Source organism: Telopea speciosissima, chromosome 1 (genome assembly GCF_018873765.1).
Source record: "Telopea speciosissima isolate NSW1024214 ecotype Mountain lineage chromosome 1, Tspe_v1, whole genome shotgun sequence".
Lineage (NCBI taxonomy): Eukaryota > Viridiplantae > Streptophyta > Magnoliopsida > Proteales > Proteaceae > Telopea > Telopea speciosissima.
This window is the reverse complement of record NC_057916.1, coordinates 82,325,161-82,343,672: the sequence shown is the minus strand read 5'-3', so window position 1 is coordinate 82,343,672 and position 18,512 is coordinate 82,325,161. Positions and strand designations below refer to the sequence as shown.

Sequence of the window (18,512 nt, the reverse complement as noted above, 5' to 3'; positions counted from 1 at the left end):
ACACTGTACGTACGTCTCCAGTTGTTCCGCCCCACCGCCATGCGCACTTGGGGGCTGGGGTTGGTGAATGTATGGTTGATTGGCGACCAGTTAACGTGTTTCTCTACTTATTTCCATGTCTCTGTTTCAATGTTTTTGGTTTTTTTTCTCCTTTTCTTTCTGGCTCAACTTCTCTCAAGTGTACTTGTCCTAGTAAGATGCCGATTCCACAGGGCACGGCCTTAAATCCTTAATTATTCTACCTTTTTATTACATTTTATGGATTCAAGGATGGCGATGGTGTGAGTTTTATGGAGAAAAAGAATTTGTCACACCAACTCAAAAGGGTTAACCGCTCGTGGAATGCAAATAAACACAAACACACACCGCACCCACCCACTTGATGTGGGACTAAACTCCATTGTTGGTGGGGAGGGGGGGGCGCAGGGGCCAAGCAATATCTAATTTTGTTGTTACCTGGGTTGTAAGAACTTTTCTATTATATATCAAGTTGCAACTAAAGAAATGGAATAAATTCACTTCCCCTTTGGGTTCACAAATATCTTCCTAGATTTTTTGTATTTTTAAAATGCCTTTTGAGATTTCATTTCTATGATTGTGAGCCAATTCGTGCAGCCCAGGTAACAGCAAAATGTGTCCCATGTCTTATGTTCATCGTGAACCTACTTTAGCATCAAATTTTCATAAACATCTCACACAAGTTCAGACATGAGATATACATATGGATAAAATTCTCTGCATTTGGGGTGCAGGGTGAACCCAAACACATGGGGGTGGATGAACTGACTGGCCCACCCCCCCTGAATGACCAAAATCCTACCCTTGTCCCGCCTCCATGTGTCTGGACGTAGCCTATCTCCAGATGTGCTCCCACGCAGAGAACATCGCCCCATAAACTAACATTCAAACCATATTTATAGGCTTGACTCTTAATTATGTGTTATCTAATTTATTTATTGAAATATGCCTAATCTTAATTATTAATCACAAAACAATACTGTACATACTTAATCCACTTCCCCCCCCCCCCCTCTTCATCTTATAGTCGTAGACTCATACCTTGGAGCTGAGGACTTTGACGTGAGAGAGTATTTCTATTTTCTAGGAAGTTGATATGCGCCTCTGACAGAATTATAAAAATGTTGTTCTCATTCAAGAAAAATATTATAAAAAATCGTTACAATAGCAGTCACTAATAAAAATGTTGTGCAGGGTTTGAACTTGACGTAAGAGACATGATCTCAGTTCCATGAGAGTATGACTAATAACTTCTTTAGATTGGCTGCAATTCATTTTGTTAATCTGAGCTTTCAAATTTGTGTTGGGTAGTCTACCCCTTGGCTGCAATTCAGTCACTTTGCGAAAGCAGGGGTAAGGCTGCATACATTATTGTTATGTATGTCTCGAATTCTTGGACCCGTTTCGAAGAATGACCCGCTTCGACATTTTTGGTGACGACCTGAATGGAACTTTTTCTGAGATCTGTTATTGGCCCAAGCCAAGAGCCCACCACTGATCTTGTTGGGGGTGCGGGGACGAAGCCCCCGTGGTACGGTCCTACCGACCCGATGGATCGACCCGGATCCGATGGAGGAGTATTTATGTTCCTTACTCGCTTTATTGTAAAGAGAGTGGAAGATTTTGGGGTTTTCGTTCTAGGGTTTCTGAGAGAGCAGTAGCAATGATTTGGGTGCTTTTGAGAGTTTTCATTGTAATTTTTTTCCGTTTTACATAGTGAATCATCTTCGTCTTCGCCCATGGATGTAGCACACCATACTGGTGTGTGAACCACGTTATATCTCTTTGTTCTTTTGCTTGATTCTTGTTTCTTTTCGTGATTTTGTTGGTGTTTGCTATAACAATTATGACCCTCTCCAGGCCCTGCAATGGCAGGAGCCTCATTCACAAGGTATGCCCTTCAGTCTACCCCTTGGTATGTCGGAATCAATGGCTCGTGTAATGGACAAGCCCATAGAAACCATAAATCATATTGAGTGGGAAGGCAACAATACGATAGATAGTAAGACTAGATCACCAATCCTATGAAAAGGTAAGTTTCGATTAGCCTGTAAACCGAGCACAGATCTGGAGACGGTCATGTGAATGGATTCCACGTGAGTGGCCTTGGAAGGCCTTGGACGGTACTTGTACAAGAACATGATCTGTTCAATCAAGATTCACATATCTGAAAAAGACAATATATGTTGTCAGACGTGATCAATAGAGCGGGCATAGTAGTAGGGTGAACCGGGATCACTATAGCCCTTTCACCTCTTTAGCTCTTTGTGTAAACAAGAGTTTCAACTTGGAACTTTTGTTAAACAAAAACAAAACCTTCTTTAAAAATTCCCATTTCTTGGGTTTCAAGATTTTTCATATTTTGCCCTTTCAGAGTAGAAGTCAAAGCTTGATATTCTGACACGAGGACCATTCAAACTTTGAAAATCATTTCCACTAGTTATGACAAATTTACAGAAGATAAAAAAAACCAAGGAAAATAAAGAAGACATTACTCTCCAAACTTCTTCTGTCTCCAACTTTTTTTTTGACACTCCATTAACATTCCAATATTGCATTGCACATCCAATGATGCAAGCAAACCAAACTCATAGTGAGTAGCATCTAATGTTGATTAAGGGAAGAAACCACTGTGAGCTAGTGAATTGTTACCTGATTCATGGGTTCTTAGAGTTTTCAACTATGAACTACTCTGTGTATCATTCTGTCCATAGTTTTCCAAAATCAGCCGCAGTAAATGGTAGGTTGTGTTCATACACCAAACATTGAAAATTATTTTCTTCAGCTGAAAGTAATGCATCATCAATTTGGATCAGTAAAGGGAGCAGGAACATACAGCATTACTTAATGAGATAGGACTCTTACAGTCTTATGAAACATTCTTTACAAAAGTAGTTAGTCAGAGAGTCTTATCCTAAATTATGCTCTTATTAGTCCATGACAACCTAACTATTATTTTAAAATTCCAGACATTTGTGTGTTGACAATTTGACCTATATTGGTCCTCATTAGATCTTCCAAACATCTTTTTTTTTTTTTTCTACAGGATTGATTAACATGAAGAAAATTCAAATCAGTTTCCTCCAAATTAATATGGATGTTGCTCATAACAGTCTTCCTTTGAAAGCCAGAAAATGGCAACTTGCATAACAATAGCACAAACAGAAGACAGAACATAGTTTGAAAAACATTCTCCTGGAAATCTGTCTGAACTGTATTAGTCTTGTATGATTCTTTGACTACATGATCTACATCCAAATGTAAAAAGTCTAAATAGAGCATGTTAAACCATACAAATTGTAACGAATAATATGGAAAAACAGAACCTAGTTTGAAAAACATTCTTCTAGAAATCTGTTTGAACTGTCCTAGACTACATCCAAATGTAAAAAGTCTAAATAGAGCATATTAAACCATACAAATGTGAAGGATAATGTGGAATACATGTTTATATTTGACTTCTTGTTGATGTGAGAATAGACAATATATTTCAATCAAAAACAAAGTTTCAATCAACTTCTCCAGTTATGGACTAAAAAAGAAAAGGGAGAAAAAAAAAATTCAGCTGGTACCTTAGATTTTGTAGGAACCAACTGGGTTGGATCTGGGTTGACTGTTCTCATTTCTAACCCCTGTTTTCAATTGGGTAGTGCTCACGTCGAAGGTTCCTCCACTAAAATGTTGACCTGACCTATTGTCACCTCTAGTCATCACAATGGCTCCTGATGGTGCATGGTCCCATGTACCAGGTGAGCACACTGAACAAGAATTTTGTTTCCTTGGCAGACAAGACTTCTTGATCATGCAATACTGTATATTTGCATCCACAAGCATTTATGAAATGTTCACTTAATCGAACAATAAACCATAATCTTGACTATTCATTCAAGTAGGGAAAGATATGAATTCAATTTATTCAAGAAAAGAAAAACTCTATACTTACAAATGCTTGCATGTGCTGGGGTAAATCGTTTAAATTCAAATGCTTTCTATGAGCTTCAAGAAATCAAGGTAGCCAGTTGAAAATTCTAAACCCATCTATGTGTTGAGCAGGAGAACAGTATTGCGTGGAAAGGACAGGTTTTTCCGATAAGGTCACCAAATCTCTTGATGATAACTATGTAATTGCAGAGACAAAAAGAGCAAACAGAGAAGGAAAACTAAGGGCTCAAGTGAACAATTTTCTTTTCTGGTTATCGTTTGGATGTCATTTCCTAATGGGACTTGTGCAACATGAAACAATATAAAGAAATAACAACCAGCCACAGTAGTTTAAGCTACTTTGAGGCACAAACTCACTTCATACTGATTAGAACTCAGCATTCATCTCCAAAACAGTTACAAGAAAATATAGACATTGCACCATCCTGTCAAAGATAGGAGCCCTGTACATCATCAAACTTCTGTGGCTTCTCATATATGGTTTTCTTGAGGCCTGATAAGAAAAGGCAAGCAGATAGAACAAATTCATTGAACAGAATATGAACAATAATGTGTGGATCAAAGGTTCCAAAAGCTAGCCAGTTTACATTAATTCATCAAAACTCATGAATTCTTTCTCACTACTATATCAAGATTCAAAAAACAAGGTTCCAAGCCAATTCTGTTCTTTTAACAAAGATATACTTACTAATTTCTTTCCGTCCTCCAATAAATATTTTTATCATTTAGTAACAAATCCATTTGCGTGTCAGTACCAACAAATAACATATTTTCTAATCAACATCAATTGAAACAATAAAATACAATATATGAGTTTGTGGCTCCACCAACAAACAGTTCAGTTTGAAATTTAGCCTGTCCCCGTTAGTTAGTTGGATCTATGGATGGCAGCTAGATTGGCATCAACTGGTGACATTGTCTAAAGTTGGGGATATACTAAAAACTTCTCAACTCCCATTTTTTTTTTTAAATAGATTATTGGACACGGTTGGCCCCTTTGGTGGGACAATCATCTAAGGTTACTTTTATTAATGTAACCACATCCCAAATTGGTTTGTCCAGTCCTTTGGTTGAAGATTTGATTAAATAAAAAATTTTCATGTCAGAATGCGTCCTAATAAGGACCCTAGTTACTGATTCTGGAAACCAGTCGGTTTTTTGGTTGTTGGTCTACTCTCTGTTCTGCGATAAACCAGAACTTGGAACTGCTTGATTCTCCTGTGGCTGGACTTCATCTTAAGGCACTGGTTAAGAATTGTTGCGAGTTATAAGAGTTAAAATACCTTGCTGTGCACCTACTATTTGGGTGTTTCTGTTATTCTCCTGTGATATGGTCTTCTGTTATTAGTGTGGGTGATCCTATTGTGGGCTAGGTTCATAGTTGTCAATGTGAGTCCTCATTATATCCAATTCCATTGATAGCCCTGATTATAAAGATTTACATGTAATCCGATTAGTTTGATATAATTATGGGAATAGATAAGGACATGCATAAGAAATTTTAAAGAAAAAAGGGAGGTGGGGGGATACGTGCGACCTAGCATACCAGTGGATTCATTATGTTTACTTTCCTTATTTCACTTTTATCAATAAAAAAATTTATATTTTAGTTCAGATCACTTAAACTAATAATCAAGTTGGTTACAGAAATCCCATTTCAGTCTACTTACTTAAGATCATATGTACTTAACTACTTATCATTCACAAGTGGTGGTGTTTTTGCTCACCATTTCAATCAATAAATCTTCCTCAACTGCCTCTTTGCTCTTTTTCACTACTTTTGGTCAGTATTATATCACTTCTTCTCATTGGTGGATAAATTCATGTGCAAGGAAAACGGATAAAACTTTTTCCCACATTCATTTTTTCCTTCTTACATAGAAGTTCTGAAAGACTGAAATCACCTACAAATTTCTAGCACTTGCCTAATCTTGTAAAGTTTTGGCCAATTGAAGTTTTTAAGCCTGCAAGCATAGCATAAGGAGTAGTTGAGCATTCACAATACTTTGAACAAAAAAAAAAGGGTCCTTCACAGGATAATCGTCTAGATCAAAAGTCATCCCAACAGGAAAAGTTAAGATTTTACTTGAGCATACAAGACAGTTAAGGATATCTTTGGAACAATTTAGCTGGATATTCTATGTAATAAATGAATTACATACAACGGTCACATTGGCCACATTTAGCCGACGATCACATAGTCCTCAATTCTCAGCTGTGAGGACAAAGCAATTACATTTCTGCAAACAGGAAAGAAATTTCAGTATTCTAAACAGGACTGTTTGGAAGATGAACCTTCCTTCACTTTTTCATAAGAAGAACCACAGTATGAGCTGCAATGCTTCGGTTTTCTCCAAGGCTGTCAACCTTTTCATGAGTTTTTGCTTTGAGATTAACGACAGAAGGATCCGCCCCGAGCAGCGCTGACAAGTTGGCCCTGATAGCCTCCTTGTGTGGGCTCAGTTTTGGTCTCTGCAGAATCAAGGTTGCATCCAAGTTTCCCAGCTCATAACCTGCCTCACTCATTAGTCTCACCTGAATAGGAACCATCACATAGCATAAGTTGGACAAGAGCAAAGCTACTTTAGACAAGACTAATCACGCGTGCATCAAAGCACGCTGAAGGAACAGAATAGTAAAGCTCAGAAACTATAAAACATCTTAGAACAACACTTTTGAGTGTAATGTTAACGATGAAGTAGGCAAAAACAGATTGAATAGCAAACCAACAGCAATTAAAAAAAAGCCAGGTGGTGATGCTACTTTTCCATGTCGTTATGTATTGCAACTTGTACAAATACAACAGCAATTCATATATAATTCGGTGAACAAGGCACTGCTTCAACCAGAAACTTACATAGGTACAAAGCACATATAAGTATAGAAAAACATGGAGTAATGTTTAAGTAGAGCCAAGGGATGGCTAAGTTACAACCATAAAATGGAGGAAGCATAAATTACTACGACAATATAAAGCAAAAAGTGGCAGTCTAACAACGCCTGGCTTGCCTAGCTCACTGTGATGGCAATTGTAAGCCTTTGCTTTCTATGAAACAAGTCATTTAATGAGGAAGCCAAGACCTAGGCCTGCCTAAGAGGATGAGAGAATTTCCAATGGGCTCCCATCATCCTATGAATAGACCAATGGACATTTGAAGAATCCGACAGCACCTCAGGCCAAAAATTCTCTCACCCAAACGGTACTAAATAAGAATATTTCATGATCAACACTTATATGGTAGAAGGTCCAAGTGACCAATCATGAAAATTCAGCTTCATAATACAGCTTGAAGGAAACCATAAAGGGAGACAATGCTGACCACAAGGAGGCAAGAAAATGATAGATGGCCACTCTCTAAGAACAAAGTCAACTGAAATTTCTTTTAACAGGTCTGAAATAATCAGAGGCCCACCCTTAGAGAGATCCTATAAAAAATCCTAATTGTAGCTTCCTCCCACATTGCTGGCTTGAAATTTGATGAAGGATATTGACGGCATTGAAATTGGCAGCTGACAAATATCGCAAGTCCATAAGACCGATCATGACAATCGCCCAGCCCAAAACAGCCGAAACAATTCTTGGGTGATCATGAAGATGATGATGATGATATTAAGAGCAAATAGGAAAAGGATTTGAAATATCCATCAACTCATATTTACTAGTTTCTAGAGTTAGTTCTGTATGATCTGTTGCCATGAAACACCCTGATACTTTGGTGAATCAATATATATAAATAGAAGCCCTCAATGTAAATGTAAGCATGACAACCTGTAGCTGTAGCTGGAAATTATACACAAAATGGCCTGAGAACTTTTGGGAAAAGGAACAAATGCTGCCAATTTCTAGAAGGCAGGCACAGACACTTTTTCAGTTGGTTTTGTACCAGTAACAAGATACTGGATACGAGCCCTAAAGTGAAGTAATCTTCTACAAGGATTCAAAAAGTAATTCATGCTCTGTGTCAGCTTGTTGTTCATCCAATTTAGATTTTCTATTTATTTATTGGTTTATATTGTGAGATGCCATGGTTAGCACTAAATCAAATATTCGCATAAGCCCATATGAACAACATACCTAAATACGAACGGCAACTAAGAAATAAATTTCATGGAATAATCTTATGAAGAAAACATTAAATTATACCCCCTGAAGGATCAGAGCTAAAGCAGCTAACAGAAGAATGAAACTAAACTCACGGCTTCTTTTATGAACACAGATGACGCTGCACCCTTCCATTTAGGGTCATTATCTGGGAAGATTTGCCCGATGTCCGGAAGCCCCAAGGCACCCAAAATTGCATCGACCACGCAGTGAAGCAACACATCACCTGCAACAACAACAACAAGACGAACAAGAAAAATACTTTAATACCTAAACTTTCCCAAACAAAACCCTGAAGTAACCAATTTCTTCGAGTGAAGTCCTGAAATTACCATCTGAATGAGCTTCACAGCCTCTATCATGGGGGACATTGATTCCGCCGATAATCAGTGGATACCCGGGCTCTAGTCTATGGAGGTCAAATCCATGACCAACCCGGAAAGGAAGGGTCTTGGATGGATTTCTGGAAATTGTATCCTCTTCAACTTCGATTGCAGCAGCGGTTGCAGATACAGTCAAAGGACTCTTGATTGAAAGAATTGATCGTCGATGAAACGATGAGACGAGAACCGTGGAAGGGTAACGGTGGTTGTGTTTGTTGCAAGGACGAAGAGACGATGATCCAGAAAAATGAAAACTTAGCCGATTCCCGGCGGATTTGGTCGGAACTATACAAGCAGAGATAGGAGAGACCGTCGCCATCGCTCTCGGACAAGAGGACGAATAGAACGAGTTCGCCGCCCGTAATAACCGAGATTTGTAATATTTGGTGGAAGAAGGGGATTTGAGTCGTTTGACTTCTGTAAAAACGTTACTAATAAACTTCCCACATGTATTATAAGAAATAAACTTCCCACGATCATTTCCCACGTGTATCATAAGAAATAAACCTCCCACATGCGTGATGATAGTGGGGATAATTGAGTAAAGGATAGGATGTCAAAAATTGGCTTGCATCAATATCTTGAATTGTGACATGTGATTTTAGATTAGATTATATCATTGCGTTTACGATAATCTAAAAATACTAGTTGGGGAGGATCACAATCCAAAATTTAACATTTAAATAATATAACCTTAAATGAAATTGTTGAAAAATGGTTTTAATATTCTGAATTGAAAGAGTCTCCCTATAGATCATTTGATTAGATCCCGATGAAAATCCATTTGGTGTGAATAACATATTAAATCCACTATGTCCACTTGATTATAATTTATTGTAGGGAAGTAGTTTTCTGTCCGGGATTATGGTCTACACTAGCATTCCCATCCCATGTGTCCATCTCTCTCCTCTTTAAAATAAGGGGGTAGAAGTGTCTTTTCTCATGGGAAGGAGAGAGATAGACTCATGGAAATGCTGGCATAGAACACACTCTCAGGCAGAGTTTTTTTTTTCCCTTAATTGTATTGGTAGTTGGATTATTATTAATAAAATTGTTTATACATGAATCGAATTTTTTGACGATTCTTCCTATTAACACCAGATTTAGTATCTCTAAAAATACATTATTTAAATAAGATTTTATGAAAAAATGTTGATAAAATTCTGAGAAAATGTTGAAAGTTACCAATTACAAAAAAAATCTAATAGAGCATTTTCAGACAGACACCATGTTTTTCCATGTGTAACTGGAAGGATGACATGGCAATCTTGACCATATGAATATCTAAAAAATGGTCAAGATTGGTCCCATCAAATGTTCCCATATATCCTCCTCTCGTATATTAACATATTCCCTTATATTTTCAATTGTCCATTTTTTTAGAAAAAAATATTTTTGAAAACCTTATTTTACCACTCGACCAACCTTCTGATGACTGAAGCTTAACATGTGACCAGGAGCCTTTAGGTTCACCTATCAACCAAAATTCTACAATATGCAATCAATGACATGGCAAACAGTTGTGAGTCTAGAGAAACTCAAAACCTGAATTAGAATAACTTCATCATAACAATTACACTCTGAATAATGTTGGAAACTTCAACCACACAATTAAGAGGTCATGAGTTCAACTCTTCATGGGGGCCTATCTAAAGAAAACTCGGGTGGGATAATTATAAAGGGGGATGTTACCCCCTGCAATTATTCAATGAAGGTCCTATAGATACATATTCTATACAATTCTACAAGTCTTTCCTAAGAATTCCACCCACAAGCAAATCACACAAGCAAGCACCAAACCTATAATACATTACGACACCCTTTACATGGCAGTAAGAACAGGCAGACGGAAATGCAGAAGACTTGCAGGCTCCTTCGCAAAAAAGCTCAGTTGGAAGTTTCTTCTGGAAATGAGCCCCTGGGCTGCTTTACCTTGTGCTCTGGAGTCAGATTTTCAGATGCAGCTCTCTTGGGCCTTAACTGCAAAGAAAAAGAAACAAATGGCTGAGGAGAGGCAATATGTTGCATGTGTGTGTTGGTGTGGGTGTGTGTGTTCTGTAAATTAGGAGCAGAAACCAGACCTTTTCTTCAGCACGTTGATATAACTGTCTCAAAAGAATATTTTTAGCTTCAGTTGAGATTACTGTAAGAAAATGAAGACATTAGGAAGTAGTGAAGCACAAGAATCAAAATAAAATGTCCCCGTTAAGTGCATAATTCCATGAACAACAAATGCAAACAAGCAGGAACATAAAGCCCTCCACAATACACTGCATTTCGAGGTGTACATAGTATTTTTCTATCACATATCATGATTGTTAAAACAGGTAACAAATATTAAGTTACGAACTGCTCCAATTCCTACTAAAGAGGAACTGTGGCAGAATAATGGCCAGCCTAAAATCTCTTGATGAACTAACATAGACATACAAAGGGGTGTAACCCAGTGTAAGACTTTTGCAGGGTCATGGGAGGGCTGGATTGGAGATGGACTTAATTTTTGGCAGTTCTGCACAAAGTACCTGCTCTCGTATAAAGTTGAACAGACATAGCAAGGACAAGTGCTGGTTGAATTGACTTGAATTCAGTTACTAAAAGAGAGCAATAAGTTAAAGGAAGATAAGAAAAACTTTAAGGTGTTCAGTTTCAGATATCTCTCCACCAGTAACCTCCTTCCATGTTTATGGCAGTACAGGCAGAAGTGCTTGTCTCCTAGCGTTCCAGATATTCATACCAACCTTCTTTCTATTTATTTGTGAATTCTAGGGACCTAGCTAGTTCAACCAAACATCAACCGAACCAAAAGTCAACATGTTCCTGGCTCCACCCACCAAGTCACCCACCCCATGGACAACTTTCTTGGTCTGTAGGAGGACCAACCCATAATCCCATCTATGGGTAGGGATCTGGCTTGCTGGCTTAACTTGCTGTAACAGTCCACTTTTATGGTTAGGATACAAAAGTGAGATGACGATCATATTCCCAATTGCCCAACCATCTCAGTTTTAGATTCCATGTAAAATCACAACAAAATCGAACTCTATTTAATACCACAGACAGTTAAACACAAAATGATATCATAAGCACAATGCATTTGGACCATATCCAAGAGGATTAGAAGACAGGTTCAAAAAATGATTAATTGCCGTGGTTGTATCCTTGATCATTGCTTCATTAGAGATGTATAGCAAAGATTTTCGGACAGAAGGTATCAGGTGCTTGACATGGCTGAGTAAGTATTTTTAGTAGGCTGAAACTTGCTGTTTCTTTTCTTCCTCTAAGCCTAAATAGTTTATTTGGAGACCCCTGGAGAGTTGGACTTGGCTGATAAAAACATGCATATATAAGAACCACCGCATTCCCTTTGTTGCATTGTAAGAGATTCTGCTGGATATCCTTCTTGTGGCCATAGCAGGCTAGCAGTCAATGGTGAGCCAGCCAGAAATATTAATATGTCATGGATTCATGGTATTAAACTGCATTCCATTTTGAGAAGCGCGCAAAAAGCAAAGGTCCATCTTCCAGCAGAATGGCAGAGACTCAGTTAAGGTCCAGGCTCAATGGCTGTGAGGAACCATGTTCCCCGTGTCTCAGATTAGGCAGCTTGAATCTTTTTTATTAAGTTCAACAAACAACCCCCACCCCCCCCCCCCCCCACCCCAAAAAGAAAAAGAATAATCCAAATCCTTAGACAACATGCAATGAGATATTGAGAGCAATTAATATAACAAGAAAAAGTGGCTTTATTTTGCAATAAATTCAGTAAGCAGAAAAAAAATGCTTGAAAGCCAAGTAATAGTATTTGTAAGTTTAGGTTCCATGTTACAGTTTACCAGGTTCCCATCCCCACATGGGAGAGGGTATCACATTACCAAATAAAGCAGAAAGAATTAATGGAGAAGATACAAATGCAGTTTTATCATCCATTATGGGCCAGATTTGAAGAGTATGTATTAACATAGCAGCAGCATTGGACTGTTCTATTCCATTCCACTTCTCTTCCCCTATAAATAAAACAATTCATAAGGGTTGTATAGATGAATCAATGTGACTCAATAGATCCTCGGAAGGGTGCAAGCAAGTGTGCTCAGATGGCACGGCCAGCCTTGTTGAAGAAAGAAAGACTAGTTTGGGAGTTCCTCGCAATTCAAAAGTCTCTCTACGGCTGAAGAATGAGCGTGTTCTTCGGCCATCGTAGAAACATAGATAGGGTCGACGACGGAACGAACAACGAAACTTTATGACAGCTTTTTCGCACACATTCACTTGCATCACATACACAAGTGCTCTCTGAACTGTGCAATAAGGTCACCCATAACAACCATCATAGTATTTTTGGAATTCCTCTCTCTGAAAAGAAGGGTGGTAAATGGAATGGATCATCTAGTGATCGGGATCTGATAGATCTGATTTCTCTCTTTCTTCGATGGAAGGGAAAAGTCACCTCCATTGTAGAACCGTATGCAATGCGCAAAAAATGCCTGTACGGTTGTTCAATTCTATCTTTTTTTTTTCTTCTTGGTATTCTTTATCTCTTCCCTTTGCCCCATGATGTGAGATATGTATATATATATATATATATATAGATAGAGAGAGAGAGAGAGAGAGAGAGATAGCATCATACAAAATAACATAAGATTGTAATGATAAGATGATAACAAAGGATTTTATTCTAACCTTGATTAGGTGGTGGAACTGTCCGATTATGAGTAGGATGATAGGTAGCAGGCATTAGCTTCTGAAAATACACACACACACAAAGAGTGGTGGGGGGGGGGGGGAACAATCAGAACAGAAGAAATTGTGCAAATATGTTTTATTACTTACTGGTTTATTTCACATTAAATACAAAAGAACAATGAAACAATAGGCCAGAATATGGGAAAGCAAAGATGATGCTTAAGAAAATAAGCAATCACTACATACATTAATAAAATGAAATAAATCCAAATACCCAAATCCAAGGTGAAGGCAGGATTCGACCCCTTCCCCCCCCCCCCCAAAAAAAAAAATGTGTGGCTACAATCAGCCAATGCAACATTATGAAATAATAAGAAGGTCAAAAGTTTCCTCAACAGGCCCTCAAGGAAGCCTTTCTTTGATGGCTCAAGTATCTTCCACATGACATCTTGGTTGTTCACATGTGGCAAATTCATTGGAAGAGCTTCTCATCCAACAATCAGTTTGAGCAGAGGAAGCCTCCATGTGGCTCAGAAAAGGCAGTGAGTCAAAGAAAGGCTTTCTTGATGGGGGCAGTGCAAATAACATTTTCCCCTGGGCAGCAAAAAAGGCAACAATATGTCACAAAAGTATAAAACAAGCATTGAACACACCAAAACTCAGTATAATACCATAAGAACATTAAAATTGAGAAAAACAGGAATAATGGTGAGAGGACAATGTTTTGAATCCCAAACCAGATCAAATGGTTGGATCAGTCAGACCCCAAACCACCCATATGCATGCTTTACGTTGGTCTGCCAATGAGCCAACCCGGACAATCAACAGCCAGAACTAGATCATGATAACAACTTTGTGACTAGATTAGGAATCTATTTAGGAAAATTTTGACTTCTTGATTTATGTATTAATAAGCTCCTCATTAAAGATAACACATATTCAAAGTTTAAAAGCTTTAACCTAAAGGATTAGAAATTTAATATTTTCAAATATTTGAAAACTTTAACATACTTTTAGTAAATTAAATCTAAATAATGAGGAATAATCGGTACATGATAACTAGGACTAAGTTAATCTGTTAGGTGTCTTCCACCAGATTGCTATTTAATATATCTTATGCAATCTTTGTAACAAGGACACTTCATTTTCCATAATTTTTCCATGTTGCAAGTTGAAACTTTTGTTTTCTACATTAGCATCTTTATAATTGTCAGCAGGGGCCATGTCGGACACCCTGCATCCATGTTGGAAATGGACACCCAGGTGAACATGGACATGTCCTTGTTACCCCAAATATAATATTCCCTGGATCCAAGGGAGCTTAAGTCCCACAAATTTCAACACAAAACAGGTACAATGAATGAGAAGAAAATGATGGTACTATTTCTTCCATCATGTTCGCACTTGTTGTGAGGCCAAGATCCATTCTCCATTGTAGTGAAATGTGAATATAGATTCCCATAATTGTATGTCTTGTCTTCTAGAACTGGTATGAACAAATATAGCACTAAGCCTCCTAACCAATCAAGAAACATATTTGTGTTCCACTATGACGAAAATTACTGAATATAAATCTCAATCCCTAGGTCATGCCCATAATGGGTTGATCAAATTCAAGGCCCTAACACTTGGGGTTGACTTCACTAACCAGTCATGTGGCCCCGGCATCAGCGCAGTAGCCAATGAAAGTGCTCACAAAGGCATTGGTTTGGATGCAATTTTTCGATTTCACGAGGGCTGAACGGTCTATTCGCGCACAAAGACATTGGTTTGTGTCTAGGCGCGGGAACCACACTAACCACACGACTGGTTAGCGTTCTGTTCCCCCATTTATATCCATCTACCACATCAATCATGCTAAATTTAGGTTTGCATGTTATGGTGTGTAACTTTAGTTACACTAGGGAGGATAATGAGGTGGTGAAAATTGATGAGAGGGAGATTCCGCAAAGTGATTATTTTAGGTATCTGGGCTCAATCATAAATACAGAAGGTGATATAGAGAATGATGTTTCACAGAGAATTAAAATAGGATGGTTGAAGTGGAGAAGTGTGTTTGGAGTGTTGTGTGATCGACGTATTCCTTTAAAACTTAAAAGAAAATTTTATTGGACAATCATACGACCAGCTATGATGTATGGTGCAGAATGTTGGGCAGTCAAAAAGCATCATATAGACAAATTCAATGTAGCGGAGATGAGTATGTTGAGATGGATGAGTGGCAAAACGAGAAAGTCGTTTGAGGTGGCATGACCATGTTCAATGGAGGCCTTTGGATGCTCCAATACAGAGGAGTGATTTGATTCAGATTGAAGGAACTAAAAGAGCCAAATGCAAAACTAGAATGACCCTAGGAGATGAGGATGTTAAGATGGATGATTGGCAAAAGTTGAGACCAATTCCCTCCCTCTCTACTCGATGTCCTCTTTCTCCATTCCCAAAACCATCAGCAAACAATTGGGGCTAATCACTCAAACAGAAAACAAAATCTCTGGGCAAGATCTGAATCGACTAAGGAAAGATGTACTCCGAAAGATCAGAGAAAGAGGAGAATTTGATCTAGCCACGATACTGCCCAAAGTGCCTTACTAAGTAAAACGCATTTTTGAGACTTAGTGATCCATACTTTCTTTTGGGGGCTTAGGCGAGGACCCCTACTAGCTTTTTAATAATCAAAAAGAAGTTACAGGATGTAAAAGCCTTACCCCACCCCCAACTGACGTTGAGAATTGATAAAGAAAGAATGATCATATTAGAGCTAATTCGGGAGTAGCTCTAAAACATGATAAGCTACAAGAAAGTCGTTTGAGGTGGCATGGCCATGTTCAACGGAGACCTTTGGATGTTCCAATACGGAGGACTGATTTGATTCAGGTTGATGGAACTAAAAGAGCTAGAGACAGACTTAAAATGACCTAGGAGAAGTGGTGAGGAAAGGCATGTATAACATAGGCCTTCTATCAAGTATGACCTTGAATAGAGCTGATTGGAGGGCAAGGATTCATGTAGACAACACCATTCAGTTGGGATAAGGCTGAGTAGTTGTTGTTGTTTCAAATTAGAGTACAGTGCTCTAGAACTAGTAATAGCAGGAGACCCATTACTACAACCTACAGTCAGCTGTGATTAATGCCTTTGTGAAGTATGCATTGATTTGTTCGGGAGACCATAGTATAGATCATGTGCACTGGCTTAATTGTTGCTTCAATCATGCCATTATTTTGTCATGTTTTGGTAGTCTGCTCATCAACTTGGATACCAAATTTCCTTAAAGTAGTTGAGAATGGTGTGGAAGCAGAGGTAATGCTGATTATGAGAGAGAAAAGCAAAACAATTAAGAACAAAAACTATCAGGGTTTCCAGAAGATGCAAAACAACATTTCACCAGTCATGATGAACCAAAATATCCCAAACAAATGAAATTATCCACCCTAGTGCTAGGTTCAAGTATTGGACTCCTAATAGTAAGCAAACTAAATCACCCCCCCAAAAAATAGAGAACCGTCATCACGATTGCCGGCCCATGAAAACCTGATATCTCGTCTAACTTGCAAATGAATGGAGACAACAGATTGTCTGGTTTTCCATTCCAATGCAGAATCCCCATAGAGTTATCTAAAAATTATAAAGATGTGGAAGCAATCACAGTAAAACCTGAATTTGCATGAAGAAACCCCATACCAAAAAGATTCTATAAGAAAGTATTTCAGTTCCATAATTCGACTAAGAGAAAATTCAAAGAAACAAGCTGCTCTGACTCTGATCTCGTAATGGATGAACAGGGGATAATGAACTCAAAATCAAAACTAGCAATAAAAGTAAATAAGGTAACAATGAAAACATTTGTGCAGTTAAGAGGAAAATAAGAAAGGAAAAAAGAAATGCTTACAGAAGGATTGGAGGGATCAGATGGTCGAAGTTGGCTGAAATTGTGAGGATCGAATGAAGGCCAGTCACCGAGCATCGAACCCATGAAAAAGCTGTGTTCGGAAAGTGGACGTCGATCGGAGAAACTAACTATCTATGCTCCATTCTAGTGAACCAGACTATAAATGTGAGAATCGGAGACGACTCTAGTAAAAAAAGAGGGATTCAGAAGCAGGGAGTTAGTTCACGGTATCGGACCTGTATCGGTAGCCTCTGAAACCAATACTGATACTATCTGTATCGGTCCAAAACTGAATCAAAAACCGTTTTTTCATTAAAGTAAAGGGTGTCAACCGATACGATACAGAAAACAGGTACCAGATACCGATACCATACCATACCGCATAAGATTTACATTTCTAATACCGATTCCATACCAACTCGGTACGTTTTTTATTCGGTACGGTACCAATATTTGGTATTCGATATGTCATATTTTGTATATAAATTTATAAAATTATTATATATAATATGAAATATATTATTTAATATGTTAAATTGTACATATAAATTATTATACATATGAAATACATATATAAATATATACATACATATAAATTGTATGGCCAAATGTTCTCTATGTAGCACTGCAGGCTGCACCCAGACACATGAGGGTAGGCAAAATAACCACCCTGCCCCCTTGAATGGACAGCCCATGTGTCTTGGCGTAGCCTGCGCTGCTGCATAGAGAACTTCCACCCATATTGTATTTATATATATGCTTTCAATTCGGTACTGTATCGTATTTGGTAATTTGGTACGGTATCAGTTTGTATCGATATTTCAACCATCATACCGATACCGTACCGTACCAAGTACAGTACTATTTTTTCATACCGATATTTTATCGAATATATTCGATACAATACGATATCGGTACATAGTTGACACCCTTAATTAAAACCCACATTTGTACCGTAACAGCTGATTCATATCGATTAAAGAATCGACATCAATCATGGTTAATACTGATATGGATAGAATATATCGACCCGTTTCGATCTGATACTAATTCAAAACACCATTTTTTTTCTTTAAAATACCCACATTGTACCATATTGGCCGATTTGTATTGGTCACAGTCGATATCAATTCCTAAAACCTAGAGTAAATGAACAACGGTGTGTTTGTTAATGTTTCAATTCTAAAAAAATATTTTTGAATCAAAAGTAATTTTTTTTTTTTTTTTTTTTTTGTATTACAATGGAGTACTTCTGTAGGAAATGAAACACGTTTAGTAGTTCAGAGAAAAAAGTAGTTTTGAGTTAGCATCTTCTCCTGTAAAAGTGTCAACCGGAATACTAATTGGTCTCCACCGATTGAAGACTTCACAGGCGACCACATCGTTTAGCTGGTCGGGCCTCATAGATAAAAAGGTTATATAAACGGATCAATCAGGCTATTAAGTGATCAATTATTGGTGCCAGTCAAACACCCGTTGGACTACAACCATTTAAATG

At 38.0% G+C, this 18,512-nt stretch overlaps 2 protein-coding genes across 3 annotated transcripts; both read right to left on the bottom strand.

The window, feature by feature from the left end:
* Positions 1 to 6,074: 6,074 nt before the first annotated feature.
* Positions 6,075 to 8,815, bottom strand: LOC122646412 (2-C-methyl-D-erythritol 2,4-cyclodiphosphate synthase, chloroplastic-like). The gene is made up of 3 exons (XM_043839966.1): positions 8,395 to 8,815; positions 8,158 to 8,288; positions 6,075 to 6,495 (listed from the first exon to the last, which is right to left on the bottom strand). Exons 1-3 carry the CDS (start codon positions 8,762 to 8,764, stop codon positions 6,262 to 6,264), a joined length of 735 nt encoding a protein of 244 aa, XP_043695901.1. The 5' UTR covers positions 8,765 to 8,815; the 3' UTR covers positions 6,075 to 6,261.
* A 1,302-nt stretch (positions 8,816 to 10,117) lies between these two features.
* LOC122659668 (DET1- and DDB1-associated protein 1-like) lies at positions 10,118 to 17,202 on the bottom strand. Of its 2 annotated transcripts, none has more exons than XM_043854770.1 (4): positions 17,015 to 17,202; positions 13,123 to 13,183; positions 10,527 to 10,591; positions 10,118 to 10,425 (listed from the first exon to the last, which is right to left on the bottom strand). In XM_043854770.1, the coding sequence occupies exons 1-4, from the start codon at positions 17,096 to 17,098 to the stop codon at positions 10,333 to 10,335; spliced, it is 303 nt and encodes a 100-aa protein (XP_043710705.1). In that variant the 5' UTR covers positions 17,099 to 17,202; the 3' UTR covers positions 10,118 to 10,332. The 2 variants fall into 2 exon arrangements, with proteins under 2 accessions (XP_043710705.1, XP_043710713.1); XM_043854778.1 differs by having other exon boundaries at positions 10,527 to 10,588.
* Positions 17,203 to 18,512: the final 1,310 nt, after the last annotated feature.

Excerpts from the sequence above, each read along its gene's own strand:
- LOC122646412 (XM_043839966.1), bottom strand. The coding sequence starts at position 8,764 with ATGGCGACGGTCTCTCCTATCTCTGCTTGTATAGTTCCGACCAAATCC. Across the intron at positions 8,289-8,394 it reads CTGTGAAGCTCATTCAGATG|GTGATGTGTTGCTTCACTGC; the intron begins GTAATTTCAGGA and ends TTGTTGTTGCAG. Across the intron at positions 6,496-8,157 it reads CTGTGTTCATAAAAGAAGCC|GTGAGACTAATGAGTGAGGC; the intron begins GTGAGTTTAGTT and ends GTTCCTATTCAG.
- LOC122659668 (XM_043854770.1), bottom strand. The coding sequence starts at position 17,098 with ATGGGTTCGATGCTCGGTGACTGGCCTTCATTCGATCCTCACAATTTC. Across the intron at positions 10,592-13,122 it reads AGTTCCACCACCTAATCAAG|CAGTAATCTCAACTGAAGCT; the intron begins GTTAGAATAAAA and ends TTCATTTTCTTA. Across the intron at positions 10,426-10,526 it reads ATCAACGTGCTGAAGAAAAG|TTAAGGCCCAAGAGAGCTGC; the intron begins GTCTGGTTTCTG and ends TTTTCTTTGCAG.